Below are 19,300 nucleotides of genomic sequence, written 5' to 3' on the forward strand. Positions count from 1 at the left end.
CACACACACACACACACACACACACACACACACACACACACACACACACACACACACACACACACACACACACTTTTTACTTGATTAATTAATTTAATACTCACATACAGTACAGTATACACATGGTTTCATTTACATTTCACAAACACAAAAAGCAAACAGTCAAATACATACAGTAGATAACTTTAGCACCAGAATAGAATATGATCCACTCAGCTTCCTCTAAAATTCTTCATAATGATTTTTCAAAATAAAACACCCTAGCTTGATCTCACTTGGCATGGCTTACATGTATTTCAGCATCTTACAGCAGCATTCACTTACAAAGGTTATTTGATTAAAAAAAGGATGCATACTGTATACCACAAATGGCATACAAAAGCAATACTATAGCCTTTAGGTGTTCTTGTGTGACATTTATGGTGTTTGTCAGTCATTCTCTACCTCGGCTTCAACACTAATGCTCGTTAAAAACATATAAACATTGGAGATTTAAAAAAATCTGTTTTTCATGAGTATACATGATAGGCTATGGGGAGACACTGTAAAATCCTGAGTGTTGATTTAACCAAATACTAGTTAAATCACCCAGGATCTTTGCAGTGGAGTTGGTCTGTATTAATCTTGCATATTCAAACATAGATATTGTATAACATTCACAATGCTCTCCCTTATATCACGAGAGTACAGTATATCAGAGAATTCCTTTGTCTTTCTATATTGGCTATCATTTGTCTTGTTTAGGCTATATTGTTTTGTACTAAAATGATATTACAAAGAATGATTATTTCACTAACCAAATGGCCTTTTTTTTACAGTGATGTGAAAAAATAGTATCAAAATGATTTTTTAACCTCTTGATAATAAAACCACCATAGCAAAGAATGTACGGCTTCCCATTGGATTATAGAATTGATGCGTCTTGAACTTAATAAACAAGGTAAACCTTGTGAGTTTTCAGAAAAGTGAACACTTGAAGTATAATTTGTATCCTATAATACATTATCTTGTCAAGCAATAAAAACACAGCATCATAAGCAAAGTAAAATGTGCAGTGTTAATTTAACTGTAAATGAACACACACACATATTTTACTGTGCAGCTGTACTGTAAGTCTGTGGTGCTGAGTTACAGTAAAAGACCAGGGTAGTACTAATAGACTCTTAGACTTACACTGTTCTTGTCTCTGTTACATTTGTGTTGGGTATACAATCCACAAGCTGAGAATTGTTAACTCCAAATCTGTGCTAAAATCATACAAAAATGAAGACTTGAATTACTATTAAGAAAAACAAGGCTGAATATTTGGATCATCAACACAAGACATTATGAAATGCAAAATTGTCAGTGAAATGTATTGTTTGGATCATTCCACATCCACTTTGTGAAAGAAAATGATGATCGGGGTGTTTTCAGAACTTCGTCTGCTTTAGTTTATCGATGTGGTAGCAGAGTTTCAAAGCTGGCCCCAGCTTCAGTCCAAGGTATTTCATTATCATGTCACTCTTAAGGAGCAACAAAGCATTGCCGTCAATTTCCTGTGAAAAACAGAGGTTTGTGTTAAAATAATGAGAAATATACTGTATCACAACATATGCTATATGGACTGGAGTATATACATTCACTCACGAGAGAAATGAGGCATCTTGTTTTTCTGCCCTGACATGTTCTGTTATCATTTATACTCTCTGAACCCGTTCTATTGTGTCTTTGCTTGTCATCTTGAATTTGTTGTTCCTTATTCTGCTCCTTTTGTACTTTACACTTTCAGTAAAGCAATTTTTTTCATCTCACCGGTATGAATTAGTAATGAGCAGGCCTCAAAAGAATTTATATCGAATCTGATTGGCCAAATGTTACCTATAGTCGACTGGTAGTTGAATGATGAAAAAAACCCAGTTATGCAATAGAATAGACAGGATCATTCCATTATATATATATATGATTCGACCGATTAGTCGAATAGTCGACTAATCGAGGTCAGGCCATTTAATGCCATTATTGTCTCCACCAGGCCGAAGGCATGGGGAGAGAGTTTTTTTTTGCACTCCGTCCGTCCGTCCGTCCGTCCGTCCGTGTGTGTGTGTGTGTGTGTGTGTGTGTGTGTCCGTCCGTCCGTCCGTCCGTCCGTTGAACCTCTGACCCAAATTTTCCAGAATGGCCTGTTATAGCGCCACCAGGAGGCCGACTTTTGTAAAACACATTTTTTGATATTACTTGTCCAAAAACCCCGCATATAGTCATGTGTTCAAGAAGGATCTGTCCGATATTTCATATTCCAACATTAGCTCTCAAAGTTTGCAGGATTGGCCTGACCTGGCCTGTGCCAAGAGGGGCACTTTTGCTAGTATGGCAATGCAATGCATACTGGTGTGTTTTTTTTTCTTTTTACTCCACTCAACTACAATATTTCTCAATACTGTAAATTACATTCTGTGTATCAAAGGTGCTATTATTATATCATTCATTCATCACAAATTCAAGTCTTCCATAAACATGGTAAAACCTACATGCTTCCTAAAGACGTCTGCATGAGGGCCCAGGGCCTGAGGGTCAGCATCTCTAATAAACCAGACAACATCATCCACAGACCAGGTAGATGGATCCTTACTAGGAGGGGCCTTGGCGTCCTGGGACTCAGAAGTTGCATTATAACCTCCTGGCAGGACAAAAGGGGAGAGGGGGTTAGATAGACAGGCTAGATGGAAGGAGGCAGAGGGAGAAAGGGGATGGAAGGAAGCAGAGAGAGTTGCTGATGACTTGAATAACAGTAAACTGTCAAACTGCCATCGTCTATTACAGTGGTTCTCAAACCTTTTCATGTCAAGGACCCCAAATTAATTATGTATTTGGCCACAGACCCTCATCTGAAAAGGTGTTGTGCCAGGAACCCCCACGAGAGAAGCTTTGTGTTGTTAAAATGTTCAATATGAAAAATATTCAAGATTTGACACATTTATTATTATTATTATTATTATTATTATTATTATTCTTTATTTGATAGTGTACGGTAAGTTGACAGGAAATGGGGGGAGAGAGATGGGGAGTGACACGGAGCAAAGGTCGTAGGGATCGGGAGTCAATTAGCAGCCTAGGTGACCGGACCAACACATCAAGATTGTTTGAAATTTGTAGATCTACAAGCTCACAACGCATTGCACGCATTGCATATCGTGACGCGTTATGAGCTATTTCCAAATAGCCCATGTACGTATATAGGGTTAAAGTGGCTAGCTATAGAGCGTCGCAGTCCCGCCTCCTACCCTGGACCAGGAAATGAAACCCAATGCATTTTTCCCATAGACATTTCAAAGTATTTATTTAAAGACGGTTACGCCGCGGACAAAGCCAACTCGAGTCGTGACAACTCATGACAACACAAACAATATTTTGGACCAAACAAATAATTACAAAGAAGAAAAACAACAAAAAAAGTGTTGTAACCTGCTGTTTTTTTCTTCTTTCTAATTATTTGTTTGGTCCAAAATATTGTTTGTGTTGTCATGAGTTGTCACGACTCGAGTTGGCTTTGTCCAGGGTAGGAGGCGGGACTGCGACGCTCTATACTGTTTCTGATGCTATATTAATTTTAATTAATTATTATTTAGCTGGGGACCCCCTGGAACCACTTCAAGGACCTCCCTGAACCCCACTTTGAGGACTCTATTATTCCACATGATAACACTGCTTCTCATGAACCACTCACCTGTCCTGCTGTTGTTTTCCAGGAACGTGTTGGGGCTGCTGGATGTCTGCCTGCACATGCCCATGGGGGCAGAGCCGTTGGAGAACTGCTGTGATGCGCGGAACCCATAGGAGGGCTTTGGTGAGTACGAGGAGGTTATGGAACTGAAAGCAGAATCACCTGGATCCACCGAGTAGCGCTTCACATCTGATTGGTCTAGATGGTACTCCTCAGTCATAGACGTTTCAGCTGTGTGTGTGTGTGTGTGTGTGTGTGTGTGTGTGTGTGTGTGTGTGTGTGTGTGTGTGTGTGTGTGTGTGTTGGAAATAAGACAGAAACCATTAACTTTGCAATAAACTTCATACTTCATAGATAAGGAGTTTTAGATCTGATATCAACTTAGCATTGAATTGTCTTCTGTGGTATACACATTTACAATTATGAATCATTGAGACTAGAAGCACTGCAGGGATTTCCCCATTAAAAGGCTAATCTATAAGGACAGGATAGTACACCGTTATGCTGTGAGATGGGCTGGTCACTGAAGAGGTTTTCACAATGCAAGCTGCGGCATAGCTTCTTCAGAAAACGTAGAACATAGCCGATACTGTTCACTACAGGGAGACTCAGAAGGTGCTGTTTCCCATCAAATGTAGCTGGAAAAGGAAAAGCATATGAACACACAAAACAAACCACATTAATCCTGGCATCCCTATTGTGGGCATGTCATAATAGGTGAAAATTAAAAGAAATAGCCTAGGCCTTATTATGCTTAATTAATACAATTCAGACGCTGGTGTCACGTGGTGAAAATTGCAGGCTCAGCAAAATGACAAGCTCACCATGGTCTGCCCTTTTTGTTGTACAACGGTGTCAGGCTTAAACCACTTTAACCCTGGTGTCCCAATTTTGTGCATGTTATTATAGGGGGAGGGCGTAGTGACGTAGGTGAAGTAGGATTTTGGCTTTATTGGGAGCCATCTTCCTGCCTACATGTAGGCTAGTAGGATGCTAGGCTACTTGGCTGCCAGTCTGTAGTTCGTAAGTTTGCTTGTCAGTGACACTGGTGTGTACACTGTCACTGCAGTACGCCATCTTCCATCTCTCCTATCTTTGACTTGTCACAACTCTTCTACTATATGGCTCTGGATCGACGGTGGTATTATTATTATTCGCCGTTAGAAAATGTTCGGGTGTTCTGATCTGATAGCCGCCTCCCCTCCCCTCACGTCAAAACAGTTCTCAATGTTTACATCTTACTTGACGAGAAGACATGTGGACATATCCTTATGGAACCAGGGAGAGAGGGAAAAACACCACGAAAGTGACGAGTGATCATGTGTTCTCTCCGCAGTAAATAAATAATCTGTCTGTATGCGATCTGACCATTATTATTTTGATTACACTGTCATGCTCGTTTGAGGACAGGTAGAGAGCAGAGCATACATGTGTTTGGGAATGGTGCTGAAGGTTATGTTATTTTGTCATCTGACACCCAAACCATACAGTGTATTTCATTATTTTATATCTACAATGGTATATGTCTCCACAGTGAGGCTGGAAAATGTAGCCTAGCAATAGTAGCCTACTACTATAGCCTACTAGCCTACTGGTAGGCAGGAAAATGGCAACCAGAATAACCCGTTCTGAGCGAAACTCTTCCCTACGCTCTGGCCCTATAGGTGGAAATAAAAATAGGAAAACAGACAATTTGTCCATTTAATTTTCTTTGCTGATCTACATGCTCACAATGCATCACACTGTGATGCAGTGTGCTTGTAGATCAGCTATTTTTTAAAAGCTTTTAGACATTTCTTTATGGTTAAGTGGCTCAGTGGTTAAAAACGTATGGCTCCTTGTGTGATACCTGATATCTTCTCTCCCCCGTAGCCTTGTGTAAGGAGAGTGAACACTGCTTTCTGCTGGAAGGCGCTGTCGATGCAGCCTTGGACAGCCTGCTGGAGCACCACAGAGGGCCTGTCTGGCCCAAAGTGATCCGGGAGCTGCTGGACCTTCTTCCTGTCCAGGTTGGGGCCTGTGTTGGCTTGCTTGTTAATGTAGATACAGACTGGAGGCAGTAAAGTGGTAGACGGAGGGCAAATAAAGTACAGGAGAGAGATGGGAGGAGAGCATGGTCAGAGGGAGAGGGAGAAAAAACAAGAGGGAAAGTTGGATAGTGGAATGGCGAGAGTTTTACTTAAATCTCGGCTTGATTTTATTTATGAGGTCCTAGTGTCCTAGTGAAATAAATCCTATCATGCTGTTTACGTTATACACTTACACACACTATAAGGTTGCATCTAAATTGGGACAAGATGAAAGCAAAGGCAGTGGCTATTTTTGGCACGGGACTCTGTTGTACAACAAAGTATAAATAAGGCGTCAAATAAACACCATGGTCCATTCTTCTTTCTATTAGAATGTGAGTGTCTTCTGTCTTACCTGTAAGCACCTGGGGTGTGGCAGAGTGGGGGATGGTGGCAGCATCTTGAGGAATGGAGCTCATGTCAGGTTCAGGGGTGCTGCTGGGTGGAGAAATGGCCAAGGGTGTCATTACCATCCTGGGTTTCAGCTGCAGATGGAGAGACAGAAAGCACATGTTGTTTATTTTCTATATGTGAGTGCAGGATTTGGCCAACTACTACATTTGCCCAAAACTAACACACATAACACAGTTTTATACTTTGCTGTTGCAGATATGCATCCACTGACAAGTTAAAGGGCTATACGATTAGGGATAATCTTTCAATGCTAATCTCTATTTACTTACAGCAGTATTTGAATACAGAGGCTAACTGCCCGGGATGTCAGAAAAATCCGAAGTGCAATGGAGACTTTGTGTACACATGCATTTTTAACAAGCTGTATGCACAGACTATACATCTCATCCCCCTTTCCCCCCATCTAGCTGACCTTGAAGCCCGGCTTTCTCCCCCTCTTCTTTGGCACTTTCAGGGGAGGGAGGGATTCTGGGTAACGGTTTGGAAAATCCATTTTGGCGACATTGCGGAGCGGGGGTCTCCCTCGCTTCCTGCCTGGTATCTTTCCTGACTGGCTAGGGATGAAGGAGGGAGTCACTGCGGCCGATTGCATCTCACTGTTGCTGTCTGCTTTCTGTGCTGTTGCCGCAGGTACACTCATTTGGAGCTGGAGACATGGGGGAGAAAAGCAAAACACATTTTCCATTCAACCTAATCCATAACAAACCAAATAGGCTAACCCATCATATTATTACAGTGCCCTGTTGGCATTAATGCAGAGCAATAATGTGCACATTTTAATGCCGTGACAGGGTGGCAATAGCAACACAACATCAGCAGTTTGCAGAAAACTCAGCGGAGCAATGCAGAGAGAGAGAGAGAGAGACAGAGAGAGAGAGAGAGAGATACAAGAGAGAGCACTTAGTGGAGCACCGTAATCAAACAACACAAAGGGGCAGCCATGCATAAGCTCTGTGGAGGAAACAGCACCTCCATCCATCCTGCTATGATAACACACCATATACCATGGGAGCTTCCATTACCTGCTGTCTTCTATTGTGAATGCCTCAGAACCAAGCCCCTATTGTTTCAGGTCCCAGGAGCCCAGAGGATGAGTATGGAGCAAAAGAAAAGCTCACAAGGCTGTGAAAGCCATCTTTTGCTGTATGTGTTTCTCCCTGCCTGTGCTCACGATCTCTTTAAGGTCTATGCTGCTGCTGCTGCCGCTGCCGATGCTTGCTGCTGCTCGGCACACTGGCTGCAGACATCTCATTAGACTAATGCATTCAGCAGCAGCCACGGGAGGGGGTGAAATTGACTTCACCATGGCTACACAGCTATGAATTACCATTACGATGACAGCTTTCAGCCTAATCTTGGAAAAAAAAGAAGCCTCAAGGAAAGAAACATGTGGCATGTCTCCCGTTTAGCGGCACATATCGCAGGGGTGAATGAAATGCACTTTGAATCTCTGAAATGATGACATGCTTGTTATGTTGCATTCTTATTTTATTTCTCATGCAAACACAAAGACCACAGGAGAATAAGTAAACAAATGACTTTAGATCATTATGCACTCACCATCAAAAAATAAATAAGGTCTGAAGAGTATCCCTTTTGCCTTTCTGTTATGCTTCCGATAGCAGAGCACGAATCTCAAGGCAAGGCAGATTCTACTGTAATGTGTGTGTGTGTGTGTGTGTGTGTGTGTGTGTGTGTGTGTGTGTGTGTGTGTGTGTGTGTGTGTGTGTGTGTGTGTGTGTGTGTGTGTGTGTGTGTGAGAGAGAGAGAGAGAGAGAGCGAGAGAGAGAGAGAGAGAGAGAGAGAGAGAGAGAGAGAATTGAGGGGGACAGTAAAGTGTGTGTATCAGAGAAGGAGAGGGGGAAGAGAGAGAGAATGGCTCCTCTGTTGTCATGGCAACAAGCCTGTAAGTCTGTAACACCCTGAATGCTATCTCTTATGTTTTGTCTGCAGCTGAAGCTCAGAGCTGCGTGTATATATAGGCCTAATTAGATTGAGGGCAGCCTTGTGCTGCTAGTGACAATGTACAATTTAAAAGTCTAAGACAATAGAAATATTAAATGGAAAGTTTACAAGTTGTGTATCTTGTAAACCCGGCCCATTGCAAGTTGCTGGTACTCTGTCCCCTTACCATACCCTGAGCCATCCCATCCTAGCATAATGGGCAGGGGTTAAATGAGTTTAACAGGGAAACGATATGCATCACAATACATGGGTGATGATACGATACATGGACAATATTGGTACATTCATGGTGAGACGATACAATATGATTCAATGATTTAAAATCAATACAATAACTATTTAGCAAAAAAAAAAAAAGTCTGTAAAAAAAGTGGATAGTGCAGGTTTTCTAAGGAGAAAACAATATATGGATATAAATAAGTACATAGGGTGATTCTCTGGCAAATGGCAAAGTGTAGCGATATGGAATGGAAAAGTTATTTATTTTTTGTTCTTAAAATAACTAAATACAACGCACAAGTACTTAGTATTGATGCAATCGATTGTTTGCATTGCAAAACGATACGATACAAAGTCAAACGATACGATATGTTGCTGTTTGCATATCGATACACTTGAATCGTTGAAATTTAACCCATTTAGACCTGAGTACAATTCTACAAATGTCTTCTAAATCCTGACAGTTTTCTGAAAAACCTATGTTTCTGTATCAATGGTTCTCAAAACTATTTAATGTCCAGGGCCCCCAGAATTATATGTATTTGGTCGCCGAGCCCCATCTGAAAATATGTTGTTCCAGGGATGCTCCCAGAAGCAAAGAGATTTGAGTTAAAAACGTTATATATGAATATATTTTGAAGGATTTGCGCAGCTTTAAAAGAAATAGCAGATCTACAAGCTCATAGCGCAGCACTCACAGCTAAAGTATAACATAATGCTTAAAACACCAAAAGGGGTTCCCAAGCCTTTGTGGTGCTATGGTAGGGTACAATGAGGGGCATGCGTAGTCGACGTGACATTGGGTGAGTGCTCCAGCTAGTCCTCAGTGTATTCCTACTGACCAGCGGCAACGAGGATCGAGATCCAGTGTACAAAGATCTTGTTCTTTGGTTTACTTTTTTTATTACTTTAGTTGCCATTTTTTCACTGGAAAGATTTCGTCTAAAATACAACACAGGTAGGTGATTTCCTCTTTTCTTGTGAAAACATTGTCAGAATTTGTCACCCACTTTGACTGTGAAGCCATTGGCCTGGCAGAGATTTATTCTGGACCCAAAGAGAATTGATGTGTTCTGTAGATGTACCAAAGGCAAAGGTAATTTGATTTCTATTGCTGAGCAATACAGTATCAGAGTCTCAAAGACACAAGCAAAGAAAATGGTAAAAACATGAATTATGGCAACTGGCACTTGAATGAAAAGCCTGTCAAATACTTCTAGTCTCAAATCTCTCAGCAGACAACAGAAATTGATGACACGATCAACTAAAAATGATGAGCTGGCTTTGAAAGCCTCTTATCAAGTTGCATTGAAGGCTTTCTAAAAATAATATAGAACAAAGTTTCATAAGCAATACAATTGTATACAGTATAAGATCTTATTGTATAATAATATTGTGTAATTGTATTACTTATCGAGACCCCATATCATTTATTATGTTTCAACCAATATTTTGTGGTGGGCTAATCAATTTTACTGTGTAAGGACAAGGCCATTTTATTTTTTTCATTGCTAAATTAAATTCATGGAGCCACATAACTATGCTGCTAAGTGCAGTACATTGAATGCAACAGTGCCCTCTGCTGGCTAAATAACGAGGCCTTGCTTTGTTTTGTTTTGCTAATAAAGCTTTTCAACGAAATTGTAAACCAAGATGGCGACGTGCATACCGCTCTCGGTAAAGATGTCACCCTCAATTGCACTAGGCTTACGATACATGTTTAATGGACGATATTCTTCGAGAACGTTATTAAAGGCTTTGTCAGACCTTTCCAGACGAGGTGAGACTATTATTTTGGTGAGTTACTTGATGGTCACATTGTGACATGTTTTGTTTAGTGGTTTTGAGTGAACGATGTTGTTTAAGTGACAGTGAGCTACAGTAACAGCTGTATAATAACGTTGCTACGTTTACGTCAACACATCTCTGAATATTTAAACTTCGGAATAAACTTACCTCGTAAAGTTTAGCCACCTTGGTGTTCTTCTTATCCTCAAAGTAGGCCTACTGGTGGTTAAGATGTCTGACTCTGTACTACTTAAATACGCTATTTAACAGAACAGTCGATATAACCTTTGGACACCGTCCGTCTATATAGACTAACGCTGGAATGACCACATACATATAAACGCCACTTTGTCACACTGTGAGAGGGGAAAGAGACTTGGGAAAAATGGACCTTGTCGCCATGATCTGTGTGGTTTTATTCCCAAGGTTATTCTGCGAGTGCACCGCAGGCGGTTGAGGACCTGAACGCAAACGGCAGCTTCAGCGGGCCACTGGAGCACTACAACAGTCTGATCAGAGACGGCAGCCTGGGGGAAGACGAGCATCAGAAAGCGGTGGTGCAGAAGTTGGAACAGATGCACAAAACCCTGAGAGGGTACACCAACACACCAACATCTTTCTTTTCAAAGGTATGGTCGCTATGGTGGTATTCTTAGTGGTGCATGGTGGCTGCATTCTTAGAATACTGTCCTGGACTAATATACAAATTGATCATATTCATCATAAACCACAACTAACCGAGAGGGAGCATAAAATAATAAGTGTTTTGTTTGTATTGCTTTTTTTCCCCCCTGACAGTTTTTCACAAAACCTAAACCACCAAAAGGTTACTATATCTATGGAGATGTTGGTAAGTAGTTAACTTGAGGTTAGCAGTATTATTCGTTATATAATAAAGTTGAGTTTTTAATGTTCCTAAATATGTATTCTCTGTATTGTATAGGCACAGGGAAAACAATGGTAATGGACATGTTTTATTCACATGTTGAGACGGAGAAGAAAAAGAGGGTTCACTTTCATGGCTTCATGTTGGATGTTCATAGACGTGGGTATTACTAATGTATTACAACAATCTCTTTGAAAAGGTGACTTGAATGCACTGCCTGTGATGAATTCTGATTGGTCATGGCATGATAGCCAATCATAATGCTCCTGTTTTGATCCTAGATGATGTCATATCAAATGATGGGAATCGTATTTAAGCCTTTATGCTTGGTTGGACATGTGTCATGCACCAAAAATAACCTATCTACAAGCTCAGTATTGTGAGGCTGAAGATCTGTTGTTTGTGCACAACTAAAGTGTAAATCAGGCTTAATGTGAGTGTCTGTCAGTGTGTTGTGTTTGTGTGTGGTGCCATTTCAGCCAGCTGCATAATGGTATATAGACTAAGGCTAGAATGGATTTTATTTCTGCATTTGATTGTAGGGATACATCGGCTGAAACAGAGTATGCCAAAGAGGAAAGCAGGGAAAATGGCCAAATCCTATGACCCAATTGCACCTGTCGCCGAGGAGATTAGTGAAGAGGCTTGCCTTTTGTGCTTTGACGAGTTTCAGGTAATGAATGAACACAGACCTTTCTATGTGTATATACACACCATACTAGTATGAATGGTTTCTGTGGTAATGGAACCTTAAACTTTGTCAGTTTTGTGACTATGCTCTAGCCATTAAGTTACTGGATAACTGATAAAGTATTGGGTGAAAACAACACAATCTTACAGGTCACGGACATCGCTGACGCCATGGTTCTCAAGCAGCTTTTTGAGAACTTGTTTTTGAATGGCGTTGTTGTGGTAGCCACTTCTAATCGTCCTCCTGAAGGTAAGTAAATATTTCATAGGTTAATTATATTGGTTATTTTATGACAAATAATCAAAGCAATAAGAAATCTCATAAAGGTCAATTCTTCTCCCTTAGACTTGTATAAAAATGGACTACAGAGGGTCAACTTTGTACCTTTCATTGCTGTGTTGCAGGTAAGGAGTTCTGCAATTGTATATCATAACATAATTAGGCTGCATCTTTGTAGAAGCATAAGACTTGGTGTTATTTGTTCATATACTGTACATCCAGTTTGCATTTACAGTTGGGACAGATTTCTGTTCTCACACCTTGCATTAGAATGCCTCTCAAATGTGTCTTGAGTTACCGCTTTTGATTTGGTCTAAAATCAACTCACTCAATATTCAAATAACCACGGCCATAGAATCTCACCATGTGGGCTGAAAATATTTAGTTCGTCTTTGTGATATGGTTTCATGTAAAAGAAAATAAAGTTACCTTGCTTAATTGAACACGACCCTTCCACAATTCACGTTTATAATGAATGCAACAATTGTTCACACACCACAAGAAACAATTAAGTGTAATTGGAGTTGCCCATGCAGACATCCCCTTATAATCATGTGCTGGTTTTGTGAAGGAACATTAAATAATATATTTTAAAAATATATTTGAATGGTGCCCGCTCTGAGAATAAAAATAACTTTTTTTTGTTTGCATGGGGCTTATTAGACATAGGAGACGACCATGTCACTTGCATTTGTTTGACGTTTCAGCATAAGCCATTCTAATGATATTGAGAATGGCTTGTGTTGAAAATGTTGTATATTTACTGTTTTTATTTTTGTTGTGGGTCTCCTTTATGTTCCAAAGAACTGATTATTAAAATGGAGAAAACAAGGAACGGGTTTCTCATAGGAACATAAAATGGCATGGAAATGTCTAGTGAAAAATATCCAGTGCACAATGAAATTACTTGAACTGATTTATTTATTTTAGCTCGGTTCCACAGCAGATCAGTGAAAGCATATGCATTGTTTGCTCCTGATTGCAGGCATGAAATAAATATTTAAAAACAAAATCTGAAAAGTAATTTCAGTGTGCTGTGAATCTTTACACTGTGCACTTTTCAACCCATTATGTTTCAATGTATTTTAATACAAAGTCTGAACAGGCCTGTAAAATACTGCAGCATTCATAAAGATCTGGTTCGTCCCTATTATTGCTCAAATGTAGGTAGCATTGCTGAAATGTATTTTACTTTTACCAAAATATTAAAATAGTTTTTCAGTACCACTGGTTAGTGAATACTTATTTATTATTGCCTTATATTATTTAATGATCATCTTTTTTTCCTCTTGCTTACAGCAATATTGCCAAACTCTTCGCCTGGATTCTGGAATTGATTACCGGAAAAGGAATCGTCCATCAGCTGGAAAACTTTACTTCCTGTAAATTGAAAATAATGCAAATTATTATATTTGTTCTGTTAAGTGGAGAATTCCATGTAAACATCAGTTTGTGTACAACCAAAAACAAGGCTTCATAAGTTGTAAACCTGCTTAAAGTTTAAATTGCTCCTCGGCAGATGTATGACAAAATCTAGACCACTATGAATTGGCAAAGGTGTAAGTAGTGATTTTCTTTTAGATGGTACGTAATAGCTAGACATTTGGGCAAAGAAACGTAAAACTGTGACACTGGAACATGATATATTCTCTCTCAAACACTTAAACATGAATCATGGTTGAACCCTAACCAAACAAACAGCGATTATGTCTTTTTGACAGTTAATAACCTGCAAGTTTACCTCAGCCATGGGTTCCCACTGAAAAGTTTCAATGGAATTACTGCATTGTGTTTTGGATACTTCCTATATAATAATTGGCTAATGGGAGGGCCGGCTGGCGGATGGACCACGGCCACGTCTCTCTGACTCAAGACATAACCATAAACAAACCAGATATACCCATATATAGGCATATATCGAGATCTGGTTGTCCACAGATCTGACGAGGTCCTAACCTAGTTTCAGAAAATTTTCTCTTTAGCAAACAAGGGCTTGTGAAATGAATGTAATGTGCAACAAGATAATATCCTCAAATATTTTTGTACACCACACAGGCAAATATAAGTTTAAATAACGCACACAACTGTTTAAAAATTCATGGCTGAGATAACAGTGGGTGAGAGAAACTCTTAGCAACTCTTAGCCTTAGGCTAATTATAATCAGAGACCCTATTCTCTGCGGCCCCTTTTCCACTGGTTGGTTCCCAATGGGAACCGGTTCAGTTCTTTTTGGTTTTTAGTCCATGAGCCAGGGCTCCAAAATTGGAACATTAATTATGAATTGAGTGGGCAAAACCATACCTATATTAGATTGTTATCACCATGCAACTTCCCCAATTGAGTACTTACACAAAGACAATGATTTATTGTATTACAAATTTTACATTTTTAAATACCGGTATGCAAATGAGGCATTATGTAGGAAAATATGCAAAATAATTGAAAATATGAAAAAGCTACTACTGTGGAAGGGTTATCATGTATTCATTTACTTGTATTGATCCTATAAACAATTTAATATTGGTCTAGTTTTCCCACCAATTTTGGAGCTCTGGCTCATGGACAACTGAACCGGTTCCCATTGGGAACCAACCGGTGGAAAGGGGGTCTGCATGAATCAAAATCCCTATGGTAACTCACTTCTGGGTTTTAGGACTACAAACTGTAGCACCTTCTGTAATGCATATACTTTTTTCCCCCTATATAAATCCTGTTGTATTACTTTTTATTGCAGCTCAAGTGAGCCTGATGTAGAGGCCACACTGGATAAGATGTTTGATGAACTGGCCTTCAAACAGAATGATAGTAAGTAGAGTTGCCAGTATTAATCAATCTGAGATTTTGTGTGTTGCGTACAATATTTTGTTTAATTGCAACTTATTACATCACAGTGCGTTTCTTTCTACAAAATACTTTCGTATTCTACATCAGTAACGAGACCAAGGGTCCTGAATGTGCATGGCAGGAAGGTAGGCCTGGACAAAGCCTGCGGGACCATAGCTGACTGTACATTTAAGGAGTTGTGTGATAGGGTAAGTGCTTTTGTGAATTACGTATATAGTCATTGTATGATGATTACCAAGGTATATCGCCTGAAAACAGTACTTAAGAACAGCCGGGGTACTAACAATCAGGACTCTGTGGCTGCTGTTACATTTATTGTTTCAGTGCAAGTTGTATTATTTGATCGGCAAAGGAATTTCCCAGACTGTGTGACCTGCCCAGGGCTGTGTCACAAGTCTTTGAAGCCAATTACAGGCAAAAAAATCACACCTGTGTGAAGTGAGGGGCGCTCTTATCATCGTACATCATGACGTAAATTCTCCATTCATTGTCAATGGGAATTTAATGTTTGTGTAAGACGAAAATCTACACTAATAACTGAATATAGGAGGGGTTAGCGCCCCTCAAAAAAGGAATATTAAAACCCTGTTTGACAGTCATATGAGGACCAGTACGTACAGTAGTTGTACGATGATTCAAGAGTTACAGGCCAAAACGTGATGCAGCGTGAGGCCGATTAGAGACATTTTGCGTGGAGGTTTTTGGCCTACTGGGAGTGTATCTGAATCTGCTCACAAACACACACACACACACACACACACACACGCCGAAAAGAAAGGGAAAGATAATGCCAACTCATATAACCGCAGGAGACATTTGTGACCTCTGATCTCTAATGACCACATCTCAGCAATAACGCTGATCTGGCAAGTGTATCTGTACTAGCCAGTATTAATGACATGCACAGTACTTTTAAATACAAGTCCTAACTTTATTGACTCTTCTTAATTGAACTGACCCCAGGCTGTTATTTAATGTCATGCTTCAGCCTTTAGGGGCCAGTGACTACCTGGAGATATCTCGGCTGTTCGACACTGTCTTCATTCGACACATTCCTCTCCTGACGCTTAACAAGAAATCACAAGCCAGGCGGCTCATAACACTCATAGATGCATTCTATGACCAGAAGGTAACATTATGCAAGGTTATGTATTATCATATATATAAATGTGTGTTTGTGTGTACTTGCACATGGAGTTTTTCTTTATGGTATTGATATCATTATCATATGGTATATGTACCGTATAGATACGTTTGAACTTAATTTGAATAAAACTTATTTATATTTATTAAGGTGCGTGTGGTGATTTTGGCTGATCACCCATTGGAGAATATGTTTGTACATGATGGGGATCATGATCATGATGACAGCCATGTTCTCATGGACGATCTGGGACTGAAAAGGGTAAGCAAAGTTAATTGGTTCTTGAGTAACCTGTTTTTCATGTGACATGGTTGGGGATTCCTAAACGTAGCGAAACATACTGGCTGAAGAAGTTTGCCCCGCAGAACATGACTACAGACAGGAAGGCATGACAAGGGGGAGGGGTTGAACAATACAATTGATATAGCCTCAAGTTGCAACTACTTGCAAGACACCAGCACTTCTGAAGAAACATGGTCACAAGCTGTCTCAACTTTCTCAGACTAAAATGACATTAATTCAGAGTAAATGTCACTGATTGAAAGAATTCAATAGTTTGCATGAGAGGTTTGAGATTGAGAATAAATTGTTTGATTTCAATTCAATAAAAGCTTTTCCCCATCGATGGGGTCATAAATTCAGTTTAGCAAGTTGACTTGAACTTGAACGATCTTGCACCCAAATCCTGTTTTAACGTTGTTGAAGACATAATTAATATGTCGTTGGAGTGTGTTTTTATATATTATATTTTGTGCCCCTGTGACATCAACGAGGCGATTGTCAGTTTACAATGGACTACTTTGTATGTAGTGGATAGGACAGATAGTGCACGCATGTAAAATGGTGCCATGTCATTGTTCCGACAACCCATTATTCTAACGTCCCGTTCGTCTGACTGGCCCCATTATTAACCCTAACCACATGCGGAAGCCACGTAGTCGGACTAAAGGCTGAAGGGATGTCAGATTTATGGGCAGTCCCCTATTCAAGTGTGCCAGGTGTAGGACAAACAACACTGCATCAAATAAAAGTAAGGTCTGCACTCTGCACACTGTTTGTTGCCAATATTATATTTTAATTGAAATAAACAGGAACGTATTTGGCCAGTGTGTGGGCCTTACTTTTATTTTCTACATTGGATGCAGTTCCATTCAGACCGGCCCTCCAGATTCACCTTTTTAAGACTACAATACCTTGTCTACCAGCACCTCCACAGTGAAGGGCATCATGACACTACCTCAATAACTTCAGAAAAGAAGATATGTAAACACCATTTAACACACTACTATTTGCAGACACAATACAAATGACTGTTTGCATAATACAGGTTACAACCAAACTAATAACGAACTAAATAAATGCCCCACCCCCCCACCCCCAAAAAAAGAAAAGAATATATACTGTATATATATATATATATATATTAATAATAATAATAATAAATATATATATATATTTTTTAATTGGTACAGTCTGTTATGATACTTGACAGTCTTAACAAGGTGATTAACATCAGCTGGAGGGGCCGGTCTGACTTGAACTACAGGAAACATGGACTGTAGTCCATTGTAGTTAATGAAGAACAGATTTCCCCCTTTACTTAGTGATGTCACAGGGGAAGAATTAAAGAAAAAAACACAAAACACACACACTGCCTCTTTAACATGTTTTTTCTTGATAAAAGAAAAGGAAACCACCTCCTTCAGTTTTGAAAATGCACCGCCACTAATTGTGCTGCTTTATTGTTCAACAGGACTCTGCCAGTGACCTGACCATCTTCAGTGGAGCAGAGGAGGTCTTTGCCTTTCAGAGGACAGTGTCTCGTCTCACCGAGATGCAGACAGAGGAGTATTGGATTGAGGGGGACAGGAGCATAAAAGCCTAAACAAAATAAGGTGTTATAAGCTCAGTAACAAAAGCTGCGCTCTCAGAAGCTTACCTCTTCTATCTGCCAAGAACTGTCAAAACGGAACACTAGTCTTACCACATCTCATCTGGCAGAATCCGCACAAATAGAATAGACCTACAGGGTGTTCAAAGAGTGTCTGGAATCATAGAGAGAATTGATTTAACAACTACAAAAAAAAGGAACCGGTTGACTGTGAACAGGGGTGTCTAATCAGAACCTAAGCAGCAATGCCTGCCTGTACAATGCAGAGATAACTAAAAAAAAAAGGCTAGGCAAAATAAGCTTCGGCTTCAGCCTAGACCTTTTCGGTGCTACCTCTTATATACCTCTGTATAAAAAGTTACTTAAATGCAAATGATGAAACTTAACATGTAAATGTAAAGCACCGAAATAAACTATTCATTCATTCATTCAGCTACTGTATGAATGACTACCAGCAGAATATGGCGTATGTATGGGCCAGACTGGTTGTTTATTCTTGAACAAGTGTGGATGGAGAGTGTTTACTCTGATGGGATTTGGAGGTTCTTGAAGGCCCTGGTCATAGTACCTGCATGACTGCATTCAAAACCTGTTCTGTGACCCGCAGTGGGCCACCGTAGAGGTCCACTTTCTGATGTGGTCCTCCCATCCAATGTTACATCAAGTGCCATTCGTTGTCGTCTCGTGTCAACAGTCACAGATGGAAGTGTTGGATGTCGGTTGAAGAGTCGAGAGTGGAGCACTGATACGCTATTCTAATCTCTCACTATGACCTTGGGTGCTTATACAATCTGGCACTGACACTTTTGTCGTCACGATTAGTTAGCCATTCTCAACCCCCTGAATTCCGGGTCAGACTTCCCCAATGATGTAGCTTAATCTCAATTTAATCCCTAATGATTCTAAACAGTTTGAACATCCTGGTCTGTGGTTAATGTACATGCAGTATGTGTGTACATATTGTACAGAGGAATGCAAGAAGATTAATATATTATGTTAATATATTATTGTTAATATATTATTTTAATTTTACTCTGCACTTTTACATAGTGAACATATGTACAAATCAAGGATGAAACTTTGCTGAAAAGTATGCTTATCATTCTCAACTCCACTGTAATGGTCCAACTGTACTTTTATACACCCCAGGAAAGAGCATCGAAGTATGAAAATGTGTGGATTTCTTTGGAAATGAAATTCCAAATGGGTTTTATGAAGATACTGACATTTTAAATAATCTCTATTGAGATGAATGTATTTATGGTTTTGGAAAGTTATCCATTTCAAGTTATGTTGCTTACAACTCTGTAATAAATCCAGTGACTGCAGAACAGTCTGGTGTGGTGTTTTGAATGTCAAACAGTCCCTAATATCTGTTGGCATTTATATTTGTCAAAACATAAATA

The 19,300-nt window shown here is 39.8% G+C and overlaps 2 protein-coding genes across 4 annotated transcripts; one reads left to right on the forward strand and one right to left on the reverse strand.

Moving 5' to 3' along the window:
• Positions 1–86: 86 nt before the first annotated feature.
• scml4 (Scm polycomb group protein like 4) lies at positions 87–10,578 on the reverse strand. Of its 2 annotated transcripts, none has more exons than XM_079527710.1 (8): positions 10,327–10,578; positions 6,599–6,832; positions 6,128–6,257; positions 5,553–5,753; positions 4,201–4,341; positions 3,707–3,934; positions 2,511–2,659; positions 87–1,538 (listed from the first exon to the last, which is right to left on the reverse strand). In XM_079527710.1, exons 2-8 carry the CDS (start codon positions 6,824–6,826, stop codon positions 1,413–1,415), a joined length of 1,203 nt encoding a protein of 400 aa, XP_079383836.1. In that variant the 5' UTR covers positions 6,827–6,832; positions 10,327–10,578; the 3' UTR covers positions 87–1,412. The 2 variants fall into 2 exon arrangements, with proteins under 2 accessions (XP_079383836.1, XP_079383835.1); XM_079527709.1 differs by lacking the exon at positions 10,327–10,578 and adding an exon at positions 7,747–7,800.
• Positions 10,019–19,219, forward strand: afg1la (AFG1 like ATPase a). Of its 2 annotated transcripts, none has more exons than XM_079527707.1 (13): positions 10,019–10,150; positions 10,585–10,787; positions 10,957–11,008; positions 11,102–11,203; positions 11,587–11,717; positions 11,885–11,984; positions 12,081–12,139; positions 13,314–13,396; positions 14,750–14,820; positions 14,947–15,047; positions 15,848–15,988; positions 16,154–16,264; positions 17,757–19,219. In XM_079527707.1, the coding sequence occupies exons 1-13, from the start codon at positions 10,024–10,026 to the stop codon at positions 17,886–17,888; spliced, it is 1,413 nt and encodes a 470-aa protein (XP_079383833.1). In that variant the 5' UTR covers positions 10,019–10,023; the 3' UTR covers positions 17,889–19,219. The 2 variants fall into 2 exon arrangements, with proteins under 2 accessions (XP_079383833.1, XP_079383834.1); XM_079527708.1 differs by having other exon boundaries at positions 10,028–10,167.
• The last annotated feature ends 81 nt before the right edge of the window (positions 19,220–19,300 follow it).

The sequence above is a fragment of the Electrona antarctica genome (genome assembly GCF_951216825.1).
Source record: "Electrona antarctica genome assembly, chromosome: 18".
Classification (NCBI taxonomy): Eukaryota; Metazoa; Chordata; class Actinopteri; order Myctophiformes; family Myctophidae; genus Electrona; species Electrona antarctica.